We start from the raw sequence: 17,496 nt of genomic DNA, 5'->3' as shown, positions 1-17,496 counted from the left end.
ACCTAAAAGCTGTGTCCACACTTTTTCTCTCACTCAGAGGGTTAAATGTCCTACAAAAAGTCGGATGCTCGGTGAAATACACTCTGGTTATCTATCAATATGTATTTCTGCTTGATGTTTTATGTACACATGCCCAATTAATCAGCAGTTATTGACAACGTCAATGCACAGTGACTTTGATTGCTCTTCTCAGCTACTGGTAGGGATCGAATTTCCATTTTGTTGTTGTTTTTACTGTCGGGGAAAAAAAGTGACTTGTGTGTTGGATTGTTGTAGCTTATGGCGCAACACAGGAGCAACCGACCAGTCAAGAGGTGATGAATAAGAAGCTCCTGCTAATGATCGTTAAAAGGCTCCTTTCTCCACATGCAAGTGCTTGGACCATTTGTCAGCCACACTAATCAGCTGCTTTCTAGTTGCCGTGGCAACCAACTTCATGATCTCCCTCCCTTTTTCTCTCTCACCTCACCAACTCTGGGTCCCCCACACTTCTTCCTCTAGCCCCCTTCACTTCAGAAGAAGCATAAAGTTTCCAAATGTAAAGGGGTGTCCCACGTGGGAGCACAGAGCAGGCATAAAGAAAAAGGTGCGGTTGTGTGAAAAGGAGTTTAAAGTGATAGACTTGCTTTACCTGCCAGGTGGGATTTGGGCTGGGTGATAGCATACACTGCATACTGACATAAAGAAGGAGCCCTCAGGTGGTCTCGGCTTCTGAAAGTAAAATTAATATCTAATCTGATGGGTGGAGAACAGGCAGTAAAACGTATAAATATAAATGAGAGAGTATACATCTGGATGGAGTGGTATGTAGGATGTAATTATTAATCGAAAATGAATTTAAACTGCTTAAAATCTGCATAGATGCAAAATGAAATCGAATACTCGATTCGAGTCGCACAGAGTGTTGCGTTTATGAACTCGGGCATCTCAGCCCTCACAAGCCTAAACAGCAACACATAACAAAAGCTATAGTAATTTGGCGAGCTAAAAAATGTTCCTTCTAATCCTTACTTTTTTCCATTCACACCACGTTGAATGTGTAGATCAAATTATGTACTTGCGCCAAACATCATTGCTTATTGTGCTTGTGGATGGCTGCAGCACCACACTAGCGGACAGAGCACGGTAGTGATTTTTTAAAAATCGGATGCAGTCGAAAATCGGGAACAGAAAATCACAAATCGAATCGGGGTTTGAGTGAATCGTTACATCCCTGGTGGGATAGCATAGCAGCACCATGCCTGTCACCTACTGGCATGTGTAATCGCACATGAATGCTCGGATGTAAATGCCTGGTGCACCAAGGAACAGTGGGCATATCATTTCATTAGGTAATAAAAATGTGATTTCTTTAGGAACATGTTAAATAGCTGTTAAATTCAGCAGTATCAACGCGCATATGGCATGTTTTTTGTGCAGCCCAAGTTTAGGTGGACTTTTCCAGTATATCTGTCTGAAGGACATTTTGCACATGTAATAATGATACTCGGTCTGTGAAGATACTGAGCAAGTTAAGATAATTTACACAACGCGCTCACAATATGACATCAAATCAGTGCACTTACATTTTGCATAACAATAATCTTAAATGTTTACTGGCTAATTTAGCCCTTGTACAACTATTTATGCTATACTATATTTACTACTCAGTATTGGTTTGATTTCCAAATTAAGTGGATTGAGGTGTTTGGATGTATTTAAAGGGCAGTTCCAGCAGCCAACAGATGGTCATTCAAAACGGTGTTGAATTTCCATTGGTTGTATAACCACATACCTTTAACAGCAGGTTAACATGGAGTCTTGTAATCTTATCATGAAGTGCATTTAAAAGACCATAATCGCTAGCGTCAGGCGGACTCTTCCAAAATCCTCACTTTCCAGGAGATGCTCCACTTCAGCTACCTTGAACTAAGGAATTGTATTTCCTTTTTCTGCCCAAGGGCTTCCCCTACAGTAGTGAAATCCAAATTAAAAAAAAAAAGGGGTTATTTTTAAGACAATGAACTCATTCGCTGCCAGGCATTTTCAGACCCTCTTTTACCTTAACGTTTGAAAATGTTAAAAAAAATATCTAAATTCCTGGGATTGAATGGCTGGAGTGTGAAAAGACAAATTGGTCAATGGCAGTGAATGAGTTTCGTACAGTGGATCCTGCGCTTCAGCACAATATGCCAAGAACATACTGAGCTTGCTTATTTTGCTGCATGAAAAAAAATAATTCTTTCATTAGGTAAGAAAAGTGTAATTTCCTTAGGTACATGTTAAATATCGCTATCGCTACAGTCAACATCCATATCGCATGTTTGTCCAATCTTGTGTAGCCCTAGTCTGCATACTAATATACCTTTTTTTTTTTTTTGCGGCAACCACAACAACACGGTCAGAAGCTCAAGACGTGAAGCTGCAGAATGTAAATAAACTTTGCTCGTTTTTAGAAGAAAAGATGTTACCATCACTACAACACAAAAGGTGTCCGGGCCAATCCACCAATATTTTAGGCCGCTGAAAATAGATGGTCACCGTCACTATGGCAACAAGAAATGCTACTTGTCCTTTGCATCTCTCGCCACTTCCACCTGACCAATACAGCTTGTGCACTTTTGACATGCCCTGACTTGTCCATTGTATAGGTGTCACTCACCCTCGTCACAAGGCGATTGTCCGCTACACCCACATTGTTCACATTGCTCCTGACTGATTACACAGGAATTACGTAGCCTTTGTTTTTGTTTAGAAATAATGAAGTCAACTACTGAAACAGCATGTACCAAGTGTGTATGTAAGCATGACTCATTATTCAAGCATTTGTCAATCCCTTTTGGCTGCTTCCGTCTGCTTTAGTGCATTACAGCTACCTGCAGTGTGTCCTGTCACACTCGTTTAGTCATCCTGCCATCTGTGTCAGAAGTCATGGTGCTGTGGCGGTGGGTTCAATCGGGGTTTGTGTTTATCTGGAGGGTTGCTCTTAATCTCGGCGTGCACCACAATCAAGGCCTGTGGAGGAAGTCAAGGTGAGAGTGAAAGAAGACAAACAGTCCCCATTTTCTTGGCAGCTTCCCCACATTCCGAATACACATTAGACGGTCTTTGGTTCCTCGCGGTCTGTGATCGGAAGGTCGGAATGCAAGGCCGCCACTTCCTTCTGCCCTGCGCTCACATATACAAGCCTTTTTAGATAAGCGCAGCCTCCCAAGGTAATTTCGAAATAACTTTACCCAATGGAAATACTGGCACTATCATAAAATAACTGTACGGGTTAGTATTATTTTCATTTCCCTTGGATTGTCATGCAAAATAACCTCTGTATAATAATAGATTTAAATTGCTCGCCCTTTGAAGATACCCGACAACACATGCTTGTGCAATACTGTCACCTTGTGGCGTAACATGTAAATAAGAAGCCAAAGAAAAAGCCAAATTGTATTTTTCAGCAAAATGTTGGTTTAAATTCTAACTTTGGAGATTGCAGTGTATATGATCTATCATCTACACCAAAATATGTCCCATGGGCCCACAAAGGCTTGCTTCGTTCTATAATCTGGAATACTGACTGAAATTCTCATTCAAAATAAATGAGATGACCTTCAGTTTCTTTGGAATAAAAAAATGTTCCCCACAACAAATGAAAGTACAATTAATCTAGCCTAACAACTCTGAGGTCTATTGTCAGTGTTTAATGAAAAGCATATATCCGTAAAGTGGTCATTTAAGATTTTATTAGGAAAAAATTTTGTGTGGACATGTGGCCCCAGCCGGTAGTAACAGACTAGATAAGGGGCAATGCTTTTCCTTGAATGAACTTTGTATGCAGTGAAACTTACTAAACATTGACAGTGCAGTTTGTTTTTTCATATAGTTGTTATTGTGATCATATTTTAGCAGTTATAAAACTGTACCATTGACAGAAGTCCCAGTGGGCAAACACTTCAGGTTCTTCAAAAATGCAGTTTGTTTTTTCATATAGTTGTTATTGTGATCATATTTTAGCAGTTATAAAACTGTACTGCGTCATACACTGTACTGTCCGTAATATTGTGAACACATTGGCTACATGAGGGAAAACACAGCTTCTTCTGTCATTTACCATGTCAGTTAGCGGTGTGCTGAAATCTAAACCAATTTTGCGTCGTAAGAATTTTTGTCTGATTATGAGTTGTATTGCATAATACAGGCCCAAAAATGAAAGGTGCATTTATCTTTTTCTGCAGTGGGTGGGATTGGTGCCAGGGTAGGACATTGGTTTTCAATTTCTTTTGGCCAGTGTTGTCCTTTTCATGTACAGTAAACTCATATCAAGACCAAATGCTTGCATGAAAGTAAATGTATTGAAAAAGTCGCATGATGAATACTGTTCACGTAGTCATTTTATTTACATGTACACAAACAAAACACACACAGGATTGAGGTCATCGCGTCGGCTTATCTTCCGCCAGCATGTCGACAGCCGGCGAAATTCTTAGAAAACTTTGCAAGATTTGTTTGTTCAGAAGTTCCTGTTAATACGACGACATTGCACGACACACTAAAACCTCTTCCTCCTACACATCCTGCAGTTTCTTCACAGCGCACAGTTAGAGTTGTGATGTCGTCTTTTGTCAGAACTCGTTTTTCCTAGGCCTACCTGCAATGAAAATTTGTAGCGTAGGTAGACCATATAAATAACATTTAAATAGACTAAGACATTATAGAAGGCTCAGGTAACAACCAATCACGGCTCAGCTTGTGAATGTCACATGACCAAACTAAGAAAACAGGTGAGCCGTTATTGCTTTATTACCTGGGCACTAAGCAGCTGCGATGTCATTTTCAGTTGACACTAGGTGGCAAAATGGCCGCCCCCTGTGATGGACAAAATTGGGTGGATTTTGCTGCTTAATTCATATTCCACAAACTCTGTTAATCAAAATACTGTGTTTCGACTTAGTGTGGCCAATTTGTTAAGAATTTGTTGTTGTTGAATTCCTTTTTAGAAGAACCCTATGAACATTCTGGAAGTTTGGAGCCCTCGTATGGCTTAAGAGAACCAAAAGTATTCTCTGTGAGAATGTGTCATGTTTATCAGGAGCAAGAGCCCAAGGTTATGAAAAATCTGTGACATTGTTCATTATTTTATGTATTGTTTTCAAAGATGTACATGTATCTGTTGAAATTAGAGCTAAAGCTACCATCCTCTATTTTACTGAGGTGTCAAGTGGAATTGTCCAGATCTGTCAGGTACTGGGTTGAGCATCAGCAGATATTTAGACATTGGTGTTAAAAAATAATAATAAAGTAAATACAAGTAAAGTGTGATCGTAGCATTGGTAGCGGCCAGTACCACAGTGAAAGTAATCATATCATAAAGTAGTGATGACCCTGTTGAATAGTGATGGTCTCTCAATGTGACATAATAGTCTTATTTAACTTCCTCTATAGTCATATCCTCTGATTCCATAAACAAGCATCAGCGCCGATGCAGTGGTTTCACGCTTTGTCTCAACTGTCTGCTGTTTCCAGTAAATGACCAAAAATGTTCCCCTTGCTCTTTGGCTCGCCCCTCAACCTAGAACTAGTCATAGCTCATTTTTGTCTGACTAATCCACGGTGACTGGCAATTTTTGAAAGCACCAAGGGGCCTCGAAGGACAACATGACGACCATCAACCTTCTGAGTCATTCTGCTGAACTCGACAGACGCCCCCTGCTGGTGAAAATTCCCAACTACACACTGTTGGTGATTTTTCCTTTCCAGGAAATGATGTCAGTGGGCGGCGGCTATGCGGGGCTTAAGATGGGAAAGAATGTCAACATCTCGCATGAATCTGCTACAGCATTACTGTGCCGATAGCAAATCCTAAAAGGTGTTGTTACATGCACAGTTGTGATCAAGGTGGCCTTAGGGACTTTTTATTTTACTTTACTCGTGGCCAATATGCGTTGCCATGGTGACGGTAGGCTCTTGCAGCTGTAGGTGGATGTATGAAGCCAACCTGACTAACTGAAAACTGTTTTGTTAATTAACAGTTCAGTGTTTTGGAGCCTGAGCAGGCAATTTTGAGGACATTGATCATTTTCAGTCAAGGATCAGTCACAACCACAACAACGGTGGGACCACAGCACAGTTGTAGAGCTTTGCTTATAACACAAATCCCATCAAAGAATACTTTTGTTGTATGCAAGATACACTAACTTTTCTCAAACTCAAATACGACATCATTTTGAAAGGGGGGTGGGGGCGTCAGATTTGAGATGTAAGATGTTATTACGTGGAGAAACACCTGCAATATTTGGTGAGCTTTTAGTATGGCACGATGGTGCAGGACTGAAGTAATTTCAGGACCTTAAACATGACTTAATTGTGCCCTCTGCTGGTTGCCATCAAGTAGTGAAGTCAAAACATAACAGTTGTCCTTCGAGAGTTGTTTGTAAATGTGAAACCCTATAAATGTATAAACTTGTCAGCAAATGTATACAGCATTTTATGATGAATGCAGCATCACTTATCAACCTTTCTCCAGGAGGGAAAATTAGTGGCCGATGGGTTTTCAAAGTGGTACTTTCAAAGTACAAACACTCCAAATGACGTACAATTTCGGGTAGTTGCTGTCAAGTAGGGGTAAATAAACCTTTTCACTGGCCATGTTTGGATTTTTTTCAAGCACAGGCCAGGTCATTTGTAGACAAAAAGAACAGATAAAATACGGATTTTATTGATATAATGCATTATCACTTATAATGTAAAATGTTAAGTGCACATTTGCATGTTTTACTACTGTATTTTTAATTTATTTACAATAAAATGAAAATTCAGGTTAACGGTAAAGATTAAATCAGGCTATTTCAGTAAAGAATAACTGAAAAGGAAAAAAATAGCTACCAGTAAACTAATGCAACAAATACTACAGGCTTCTGACAATTGCAATTGCTTTGTTGACTGAATTAGGGCCACACATTGCCCACCGATTCTTCTGAGTCTATGCTAATAATTTAAACTCTTGTGGGCCCCATAGAGTGATGAGGTGGACTGGATTGAGCTCTTGGCTCTATAGTTTAACTTGTGTTCTATTCGATTTGTTGCAATTCCACCAACCAAACAACTGTTAGCATCACTCCGCATTAGTATTAATTGAGGCTCTGTTTTCCAGGAGCGTTTTGCTGAGATCTTCGGCCACGACGCGGCAGCGGAGGTCCGCCGGTCCCAGGAGAGTTTCAAGAAGTGGCTTCTGGCTGGGATGACCTTGGTGACCGGGGTCGTGGTGGGCTCGCTCATCGCCCAGAAGCGACTGTGATGCCCTCTCATCTTACGCATTCACTCACACACACTTAGATGCATACAGAAAAATACACGACGGAAGTTGAATTGAAGGTTCCGTTTTGCTGATGTTGACTCCTGCCATTACACATTGGACTGAGAATTGACCTTGTTGTTTTTGGACTGTTGTGAGAAACAAAGTGGAAGGAGGGTCTTTTGTGTTCACGTTACCCCCTCCACCCATGCCATTAACCTCAGCATAGACACGTAGACATGTTATCGTTTCAGGAATTTGTTCCTTTTTAAGCCTCCTGTTTGTTTTTTCTCTGTAAGCGTGCACACTTCTAAATTACCCATTTAGATCCTCCAGGGAGGCTAAAACTTAATGGACCGCGAGAGTATGTGAACCAGCCTCACAAACCTACAGTGGACTGCCCCAAAAAATGTTAGGGCTAGTGGGCCTTCAGATGCAATTTCAGGAAGAACCGAAATTGCACTATTACCTTTTTAGAGAATGTAAAATGAAAGTTTACCTGTAAAGATTATAGTACATTTTAGGTTCATCTTGAAATTGCACTAGAAATCTCAATGGCTTTTTGCAAGTAGTGTTATTATCCCAGAAGGGCTTTTAAAAAAACAATCCAAAACTAGATCAGAATATATAATGATGAACATTTGTTAGCGTCACGTTTCTTTGTAGATTCAATTTGGCCTCATAAGTAACAGGTTCCCAAAGCTCAATCCAAATTGACAGCATGTTTTCACCCATGGCTACTCCACTGGTGGCCTGGTGTCCACACCGCTCCTGGCTCCGGCAGACGTCGCTAGTCGTGCTTGGCTGTGCCATATGGAAAGTGAAGGGCAGGATGTGGTTACTGGAACAGCGTGGAGTGGCAATTTCCTGCTAAGTCACGCTTTAAAAAAAAAAAAAACAAAAACAAAAAAAAGTGCTGCGTTCTTCTCTGATACTGTCTCGCATGGTAGTTTGTAATGTGTGGTGCTTCTTGTTTTGAGAGGACATTTTAGCTGTTAAATACAGCCGTTTGAAACTGAAGTGAGCGTACATTTTGCCCATTTTGTGCTTTTAGTTATATTTGGATTTTTAAGACAATTGGAGCCCAGCACTCCCAGCTGATTTATTGCTCAATTTTGAGTGAGGTTTTAATTTTATTTTTTTACTGTTTACGTTCAGTCAGCCAGAGCACAGTGTGCGTGTGTCTGTGTGTTGGAGAAGGGGGGCATGTTGTCCTCGTTTACTAGACAGTAGCTGACAAATGCAGCAAACGTAGCAGCTCACACCGCAGATAGGACATCTGTCACAGATAGGACTTCTGTCAGCATGAACATGTTAGATATTTGGATGTAAAGTTGTAATGTTTGTAGCACTGATCATTTAACACCCCCCCCCCCCCTGTTGAACATTTTCAGATATGAGCAGTTAATAAAAGTTTATGACACATTCATGTGTCCTTGGCTCATGATTTGCAATTCTTTGTGTCCTGTCCTGAAAATCCAAACAAGTTAGGTTTACCAGCATTTCCAAAACCCACCAATCATCATAATCAATTGTGCACTTATCTAAAGTGAGGAGCTTAATTGAATTTGATGGGCGGATTCTGAGGATGTGGAAGCAGTCACCTTGATGGTCCCTCCCTCGCCAACCCCCTTTCCTTGAACAATCCTCAAGCTGTCAGGTTGCCGAATCACATTTGTCACTCTAAGTACGGTCCAGCTCTGTTACACATGTGGTCAGAAGAGTGGGAAGACCTGGTTGAAGAATCTTTGAAGCACCAAGCTCAGATGAATGTTTACACGGCATCAATTAAGATATGCGCAAGAGTAAATGTGGCACAAGAAGGTACACTCAAATTACCGCCTTGCGTGATTTATAGCCTAGATGTGTTTCTCATTCACCTACTGTGACGATGGATGCCATTTTGAGCTTAGGCAGTGCACGCACAACAGACGTTTTTTCATGCGGCACATAAGCACACAGGTACTGCTCTTGTTTTCATTTGTATTTGTGGTCTGCTTTTAATTATGAATATTTACTGTAGTGGTAACTGTCTTTAATAGGCTGCAATTAGTGTCCCATCAGGGATCATGAAGGGTGTCCTGTACCGTTTCACTTCTTTACTACCAATGTCTTCATCTATCTATGCCATCAGCATCTGCCACATATCTCTGCCATCTAGCTATAGATGAAATGCATGAAGTCATAAATATGACAAAACCTTAAACGCTCACACACTAAATGTTGGACGGAGATCAAACTTTATTAGTCTTGTATGGTTATGACATGCAGACAAAGTGAGGATGTGCTTCTGCTTAATCATTTCCACTGGCCCTTCTCATAGTCCCACTTGGAAGAGAAACCTTCGATTGGGTTCACCTTCATGTCCAGCATTCTTTGGATTTGTTTGGCCTGCCACTCGCTGTCAAAGGTTCGTGGTTGCGCGGGGTACACTGGAAACACATTCAAATACTGCATCAATAAATCAGTTCCATCACAGAACAGGTAACAGCAGACTTGTCCCTCCCACCTGCCCGCAGTAATGAAATACTACATAGTTAAATAAGAATGAAACACTAGATACATACTTATGAAAACAAGGGAGTAAATCACTTCAAAGCCATTCTAAATAAGAAACAATGGATTTTTTCTCCAGTAACGTTTTAAGAGTTCTCGCTCGCAAAAATTGAGAAAACGAATTGAATTTAAAAGCTTCACTACAAATCACGTGACATCACTCTCGTTTCCTATTGGCTATCACAACATAAACAGGAATAATACTTTGGCGTACGGAGCGGACTCGTGTTTTGCGCTTTTCAACACAACACGAAGCTAAAAATTGCCCGTCCCGTAATAGCGATACAGACAATTAGCTTCCTACGCAACGACAGATAAAAGTGGAAGACTTGTGGATTATGTTCCAGACTATAAAGAAAAACACGACGACACGCTCCACTGAAGAAGTTTTGCCGAGTTGTGGATTACATTACTGTGTTGACACTTGACCAAACAAAACTTTGGCGAAATTTACAAACATCCATAACTTGTAAAAGACTCATTGCATGCGTAAAATTGCGTACAAGCCACCTGAGGACCAACCAAAGAAAGCGGTGCACTGTACGTGTAAACCGAGGGCCCGTGAACTCACCATAGATGGATTGCCACCAGACAACCAGCCCGGTGAAGCCCAAAAAAATGAAGATTCCACCTGTGACCGTCTTCCACTCGCTAGTGGGCTGCTTCATCTCAGGGTAAGTCTGGCGGAACATCAGGCGGTACACTGCAATGCGTTTGGACAAGATCAAGGACGTTTTAGTGACTTTCGGGGGCCTTTATTAAAAACATTGTGTTAGTGTTTGGTGCTTACGTGCTATCTTCTCTTCTTTGGTTAGTTGGTTCCAGGGCCCTTTCTCCTTCTGCTTGAGACTCTTGTCGGCAGCACTCAACTCATCCTTGTAGGCCCTGTCCGGCAACGGGGTGTCCACACGGTCACAGTACATGGGCTTGGACATGTCCGCTAGCTCGCTGACATCAGCTGGTACGAAAGTCACCCGTTAAAAATGCAGTCAGTTTTCATATGCTATAAGAATACAATTGGCTATTTAAACCCAATTAATGATGACTGCAAATGTTCATTGATGATTGTTTGTAAAAGTAAATCAAATGTATCCTGCTTGTAACAATTCAGTTCAAAGGGCTAGCAGGGGCTCAGGGTCAGGGGCCAATTATCCCCTTAAAGTGAGCACGGGGCCCTCCGTCATCTGTCAAATTAAATCGCTGATGCACGTCGTCAGCTGAGTACCTCTTTGAACATGTTATACATCTTTTAAAAGCTGAGTTTCTGGAGATTTGAACGATGCCCAACATTTTACAATGCAATCATATCTGCAGACTGAGTGAGCGTTTATGTCAGACAATCGTAGATCTAAAAACAAAAAGGCGACTCACCATAGCAACGTCATGAATTTACACAAATATGTCCAACTGCATCAAACATGGTCCCATGACGTCGACAAGGGTCCAGTTAAAGTATTCCGGTAAAATAGTGAGTCCATGCCAAGCTTTGCATCCATAAAGCCACGTTATCTGCAGCTGCAAACTGCAAACCATCAAATATCCCTATTTTTTTATGCATTTGCAATCATAGCTTCACTTAGCATGAGCGGATTAGCCACGTACACATATTGAAGGAAAGGCAACGAAAGGCCTAATCCTTGGCCTTTGATTGACACCTCACTTTAGACAATCTGCAAGGGTTTTCCCTTCAAAGACACCTACAGAAGCCAATGAACGGCCGTGCGTAAAAAAGTCACTTCCATTATATATCCTTACGTAGCTTTGGCTAATCACAGTGTAACTGACTGGTGACTGACTCATTGGATAGACAATAATATTCTTGAAACAATGAAATGGGGTGTGTCATACAAATCCTCTTTGAATAAAAGAAACCTCGTTGAGTAAACGCCTTTTTTTCGGGCTCCGTTCTCCTGCGATCTGTGCGTAACAAGACTCATTGCTATCGCGAAGCCTCCTTTGCTGTTGCTGTTGTTGTTTTTTTGCGTGTAAACATGGCAAAACAACAGCACAAAAGAACTACACCATTGTAGCATAAAAAAAAAGCATAGCAGTCTTTTTTTCCGCAAGTATTCACACAGGTCAACCAAATGGATGCACAGGTCACCCAAATGGAACATTCGGGGTTCGCATTTACCTTTCCTTAGGAAAACATGTGTAAAATGCTCATTTTTTGTAGGATTATTGTCAAATTTGAACTGGAACTTGGGGAGACCTTTAGTCCTCTTCAAGTCGTAATCAACATTCTAAATTCATTTTCAAGGCAGATTTTGTGAAAGGAAATTACACGAACATAAGATTCACCTTTTTTTTTTGCTATTTTCAAATATCCATACTTCAGGGACAGGAGTACTTACACAGATTCTGACTGTTTGTGGAAAATGTTATCTTCAAAAAGAGACCAAAACTATGCTGATACTCCAAATGGTTCAAGAACAGCTACAAATTTACTTTGGGTGCACCTTTTTTAGGCGTTTTTGGCAAAGTTGCCAAAAAGAAGCCCTCTGCTTAAGGCACACGTGTCAAAGTCAAGGCCCGCGGGCCACATCCGGCCCGCGAGAAGGTTTTCTACGGCCCCTGGGATGATATTGCTTTAATATTAGATCCGGCCCGCAGCAAGCCGGTGTGGGTAGCGGAAGTGGTTGGGTCCTTTGCGCCTGCTGATGACGTCACGCGTTAAAATATATTGTAGCGTCTTCCAAGAACACAGACGTAGTTTAATTAGCACCTTTTATTTGTCCAACCGGCTACTGTGGGCCACAGCCGATGCCAATACAGTACGACAACCGTTCAGTCAAGCTCTCCTCTTCGTCCTCCGCTACTCTCGCTCGCATGCCCTCCCGTCAAGCGAGCCGCACGATGCATTCATTAACCTCGGAAACAACACAACTTGGCAAGACACAAATCCGACCACAACACAGATAACCCAATTCGTCACACTATTTCTGTAATATATTTCTTTGCATCTATGTTTACCACCTCCTGGCTGTTGTTATAATGATCATTACCGCTACTTTTGCGAGGATCGTCCTTCGGTCGTCTACATGCCGACTGAAGACTTCACGTCACTTTTCGTGGCTTTCAGAATCTGATTGTGGTGAAATGTTATTCAGAGTAAAACGCGCTTTATTAAGAAATACTTCATGTTAGAAATCTCGCGTTGTTTTATTATTAGTAATTGTTGGCATTTGATATTTTCATTGAGTTTCAATCTAGTTCTGAGATGTCCCACACTGTGAGAGGGCATTGAACGCTCCTCGAGCGCCAAGTGTCGATAGCGAGAGACGTGGTTTCTTTTCTTTCTCCTCCTTAGACACAGCTAGCTAGTAGTTTGTTCGTGCAAGCAAACTCAGTAGTTGCAGATTTCTCGTGTTTCACCATGTTTGTTGGTGTGTGTAAATGTTAAAAGGTGAGTTTAATCATTTAGGTTCGTGTCAGTAACTGCTGTACATAATAGCATAGATATGTTCTTGTGAGTGATGTCACGTTGATGAACACTAGTTAGTTATGTCGGCTAGTATGCTTACTATTCTAGTGATGACACGTGTGAATGTGTATTGTATGTATTGTTTGGCTGTTTAATTGCTTAACACAGTTTAGGCATATTGTTAACTAATGGATATGCATTGGACGATGTTGCTAGGTTATTCTTTGTGTTGTTGCAGACCACAGTAAATAGACGTGTCAAGTGGAATACGGGCCTGTGTTCTCTGACAGGAGCACCCACATCCATACCTTGCCACTCTAGAATAAATAATAGAGTCAGCTGGAGACATCATACCAACCATATGATCCTCTCCGTTTTACTTGACATTATGTACAGTTCATATAATCTTGCAGCCCGAGTCAACCAGAAAATTGTTTCCAGTTTGGCAGGAGAAACACAAACGTTCCACAGATCTTGTTTCACAAGACGGGCAGTGGCTTCTTCTCGGGCCATAAGCGGAAGTGACGTACGTGCTGCCTCGCAAAAGTAGCAGTAATGTACTTTATTTTATTTTTTATTTAGTAACTCCAAAGATAAAAAGACAACAGCCAGGGGGGTGACAAACATAGAGGCAAAGAAATATATTACAGATATATAAAGCGTGACATCATCAGTAGGCGCGAAGGACCCGATCCAATCTGGACATTTAAAAAAATTTCAATGAACATTCTATCAGTCCGGCCCTCGGCTTGTCGCAACATTTTTTATTTGGCCCTCCGTCCATTTGACTTTGACACCCCTGGCTTAAGGGGTTCAAGCCCCGATGCGATCCCTTCTAAAAGGGTTTATTATTGCCTAAATATCAATCGTTAGTTCTGAATGATTAACAAATAATTCACTGTTGGCTTTTTCAAATATAGTTTGCGCAAATATATGTGACTTGACAAGTCATCTTTTTTTATAGTTTGAAATCTGCAATTTCACACAGTTTGCCTTTTTACGAAGGAAAGCCAGACAAAAAGTATAAGAAGGTTTTTGTTTTATTCATGGCAACCATGACTCCCGAATCTGTAAGCGTTCACTAGACCCTAACTCGTATTTTCAATTGGGCATTGTGCAGTACAGACTTGTGTTATGATTTGATTAAAAAAAAAAGTGCTAAAAGAGGCCCTGAGGAGCAGGTGGGCGTTTGACCTGTTTCTCCTTAGTTGTTCATGACCATTATTAACACTTCTCTCCACCGCTTACAAGAAGACATGATTATGATACTGTACCGTGACCGTGACTCGCCATGGTGGCGCTCCTCGGGCTCATGAGTGCCACCATGCGACTGCCTAGGAACCTTGTTCCTACACGCCCCGCAGTCAGGCCGAGCATCTGTAAGTACAGTGCATAAAAAGCTGCATAAACAAACTGGAAGAATTAGAACACAATAAATCCACCTTGAGAGCTCAAAGTGCATCTCGATGAGCAAAACAATATTAATCTTCCATATTTTTAAACGGTATTTATTAGAGTCTACTGATGTTGTGTGATTGTCTCTTATTGCATTTTAATTGCATTTTCCATACCTTCTTTTATGAATTTCTTGTTTTAAAAAATACATTTTATTATTGGGGCCTGAGCAGCTACTACTGCGTGGTTGCTATTGTAATGTTATAAATATTATATAATTACTTTGTGTTATTTATTGAATATTATTTTAGACATTTTGTCAACATGCAATGTTATTTTTTCTTGACTTTGTAATTTGTTAATATGATGTAATATTACATTATTTATTCGTGCCACATGTTCGCCCACAAAGTCCCAATCAATTCATTTTTATTTTTATTAAGTGATTTCGCATTTGCATGTTTTAATTTTGATTGCCTAGTCACGTCTTTTGAGTCAACAGAAAAATACTCACCAAAATGTTTTACAGTGAAAATTGCTCCGAATTGCTTAGAAATGGCAAGAGTGCAGCAAAGTACTTTTCTTTTCTCAAATATACAATGTTATGGCCTGGCGACATGAAGCTCCTCCCCTCAGTACAACATAGGTGCTTGGCACCAAGTTGCCACCAGATGGTGCCAAAGCAACATTTCTACTGTCAGATCCATAATATTTGGAAATTTACACAATATTCAGCATTCCAGCGCTGTACAATGCATTTCAAATGAAACAATGTTGTGCTTTAAGTGCAGACGGAGCTTTAATTTGTGGGTATTTACATCCAAATCAGAGGAAACGTGTAGAAATTACATTACTCAGCCATTGTCTTTCCTCTTACTGAATACTTTGACAAAATCCAACTGTGCTCGTGGGGCAGTAACTCAATTGTATATAGTGTTTTATGTTAACTTATTGGCTTTATTTATTTATATTTTTATTTATATTTTATATATTTATTGATGTTTATTGATGTATTTATTGATAGATGTATCACTGCCTCTTATTGTTTTTTTTAAATTTATTGTATTGTTTTTAAAGTGCTTTATTACAGCTCTAGCTCTTATGAAATGCGCTATATAAATAAAATTGTATTATATTGTAGAGTTCAACTTGTTTCTCAGTCGATCTTCAACAAGAGGAATGTCACTGCGTCTGTGTCAAGATTTCTGCAACTCGTCGTATCGCCACATGCATGCTGCGAGCGTTGTCGGTCACAACAGCGACTCCGTGATTTGGCCTCGGAAGTTCCCATTCGGTGACAGCTCCTTTTAGGACATCTGCTATATTCACCCAGACTCCAAAACACCGTCAAAAGAAAATAGATCTCGTGCTGTGCAAAGACGAGAAATCTCGTGGCGTTCTAATCGTCCCATCCCTAGTAATTAAGTAGTGCTTCTCTTGCACTGACACTTTAGTTTGACCTCTTCGATGGAAACAGTTAAAGATGAATAAACTCGGGTCTGTGTGAAAGCCACACGTCTTAAGATCTCAAATTCTTTTGGAATTATGTTTCTATCTACTACAGGGGCTGAGATATTAATTATTTTGTAGGTGTTGAATTTCTGGGAAAACTCCAGATTTTCAAGGGTAATTCCAAAGACAACCTTAAGTTTTGGGGAGCTGTTGTGCAATTATTTTAACATACAAGCTCCATTAAGCTTGCCTTTGTGTGCTAAATCAGTCTTTCAACCACGTCTTAAATTATTCTTAGTGTTGTTCTTTTCAACTGTTGCTGGCATTGCTCACTGAAAGTGAAAATGGCGGAAACTGGCAGGTCGTCAAATTTAGAGTACAAGTTGACCTTCTAAACTTTATTGTGCTAAAAGGCGACGACATGTCTGCAAAGGAGGGATCTTTTTTGTTCCATTTAATAGAAGACACATTGTTACAATTGAACGGATGTTCCACACAGGTCTGACACATGCAATGGGAAATGTGTTCTCTAATGAGAACACTGATACAGATTAATTCCTTGCATTGTTTACCATCCCTTCTGCACGTACACCGCTCTCTCCTCTAAGTAGCTCCAGAGTGGCGCAGTTGAGGAAGAGGGGGTGTTTAATGTCCCTCCATTTTTGTTGAAGAGTATTCCGATTGCAATCGTGGCTACTCACCATGGTGGTGGTGGTGGTGAAAGTTCTGCGTGAAAGATAGCTTCTTCTTGTGCTCCTGTGGCGCGTCTGCTTAGATATCAGGGACACATGACAGGGAAGTGGGTGGGTCCTAAGCACAGCCTGGATGGGGCAAAGTTACAAAGGGAGTTAAAAAAAACATCTATAAATATATTCATATGATAAGAGTTATGCCTATGATTAATGTGGATCGATATTTACTCCGTGCAACAGGTTGCAAAAATGCAGAAATTGGTCTTTTCCTCTTGTTTTCTTGCACTGCTCCCGTTGTGCAGAAGGGAGGTTATATAAGGACACGAGGAGTTAGTTCACTGCCAGTTTTTTTAGTTGTTGTTATGAGGGCCATTATTGTGGTATTTATATATGACATGTGCACTCATGGTTTATGGAAGAAATACATTCAACAGCCGGGTACCCCACACTGCTTGAAGATGGTGTTGTTTTTCTTTTATTTTCACAGAAGTCTGGCCAAGAGCCCAGAGGCGAAATGCCTGAAGGGAGTGGGTGTGAGTGGGAGCGGCTAGTTAGCCAACAGCAGTGCAGCCAGAGTTAAAAGGGGAGGAGACTCACTTGGGTCAGACAAGGACAAGTTGTTTTATATTATAGTAACCTATAGTGTGACCAGAAACCAGGCAGATAGTCCAGAGTTTGGGATTTAAAGTATTTGTTCTATATAAACCACCACA

General features: G+C 40.7%; 2 protein-coding genes across 2 annotated transcripts in view; one reads left to right on the top strand and one right to left on the bottom strand.

Moving 5' to 3' along the window:
* bcl2l1 (BCL2 like 1) overlaps positions 1-8,689 on the top strand; it is a 30,933-nt gene extending 22,244 nt beyond the window's left edge. Inside the window, exon 3 of the mRNA XM_086026536.1 lies at positions 7,124-8,689. Within this exon, the coding sequence (XP_085882662.1) occupies positions 7,124-7,267 (144 nt within the window). The 3' untranslated portion in view covers positions 7,268-8,689. The remainder of the gene's footprint in view (positions 1-7,123) is intronic.
* A 796-nt stretch (positions 8,690-9,485) lies between these two features.
* cox4i2 (cytochrome c oxidase subunit 4I2) lies at positions 9,486-16,927 on the bottom strand. The gene is made up of 5 exons (XM_086026523.1): positions 16,793-16,927; positions 14,519-14,621; positions 10,611-10,778; positions 10,392-10,523; positions 9,486-9,696 (listed from the first exon to the last, which is right to left on the bottom strand). The coding sequence occupies exons 1-5, from the start codon at positions 16,793-16,795 to the stop codon at positions 9,563-9,565; spliced, it is 540 nt and encodes a 179-aa protein (XP_085882649.1). The 5' UTR covers positions 16,796-16,927; the 3' UTR covers positions 9,486-9,562.
* Between the last annotated feature and the right edge of the window lie 569 nt (positions 16,928-17,496).

This window comes from Filicampus tigris, chromosome 1, assembly GCF_054856515.1.
Source record: "Filicampus tigris isolate MCC_2025a chromosome 1, RoL_Ftig_1.0, whole genome shotgun sequence".
In the NCBI taxonomy this organism is placed as follows: Eukaryota; Metazoa; Chordata; class Actinopteri; order Syngnathiformes; family Syngnathidae; genus Filicampus; species Filicampus tigris.
The sequence above is the reverse complement of the archived record's forward strand: the minus strand, read 5'-3'. Positions and strand labels throughout refer to the sequence as shown.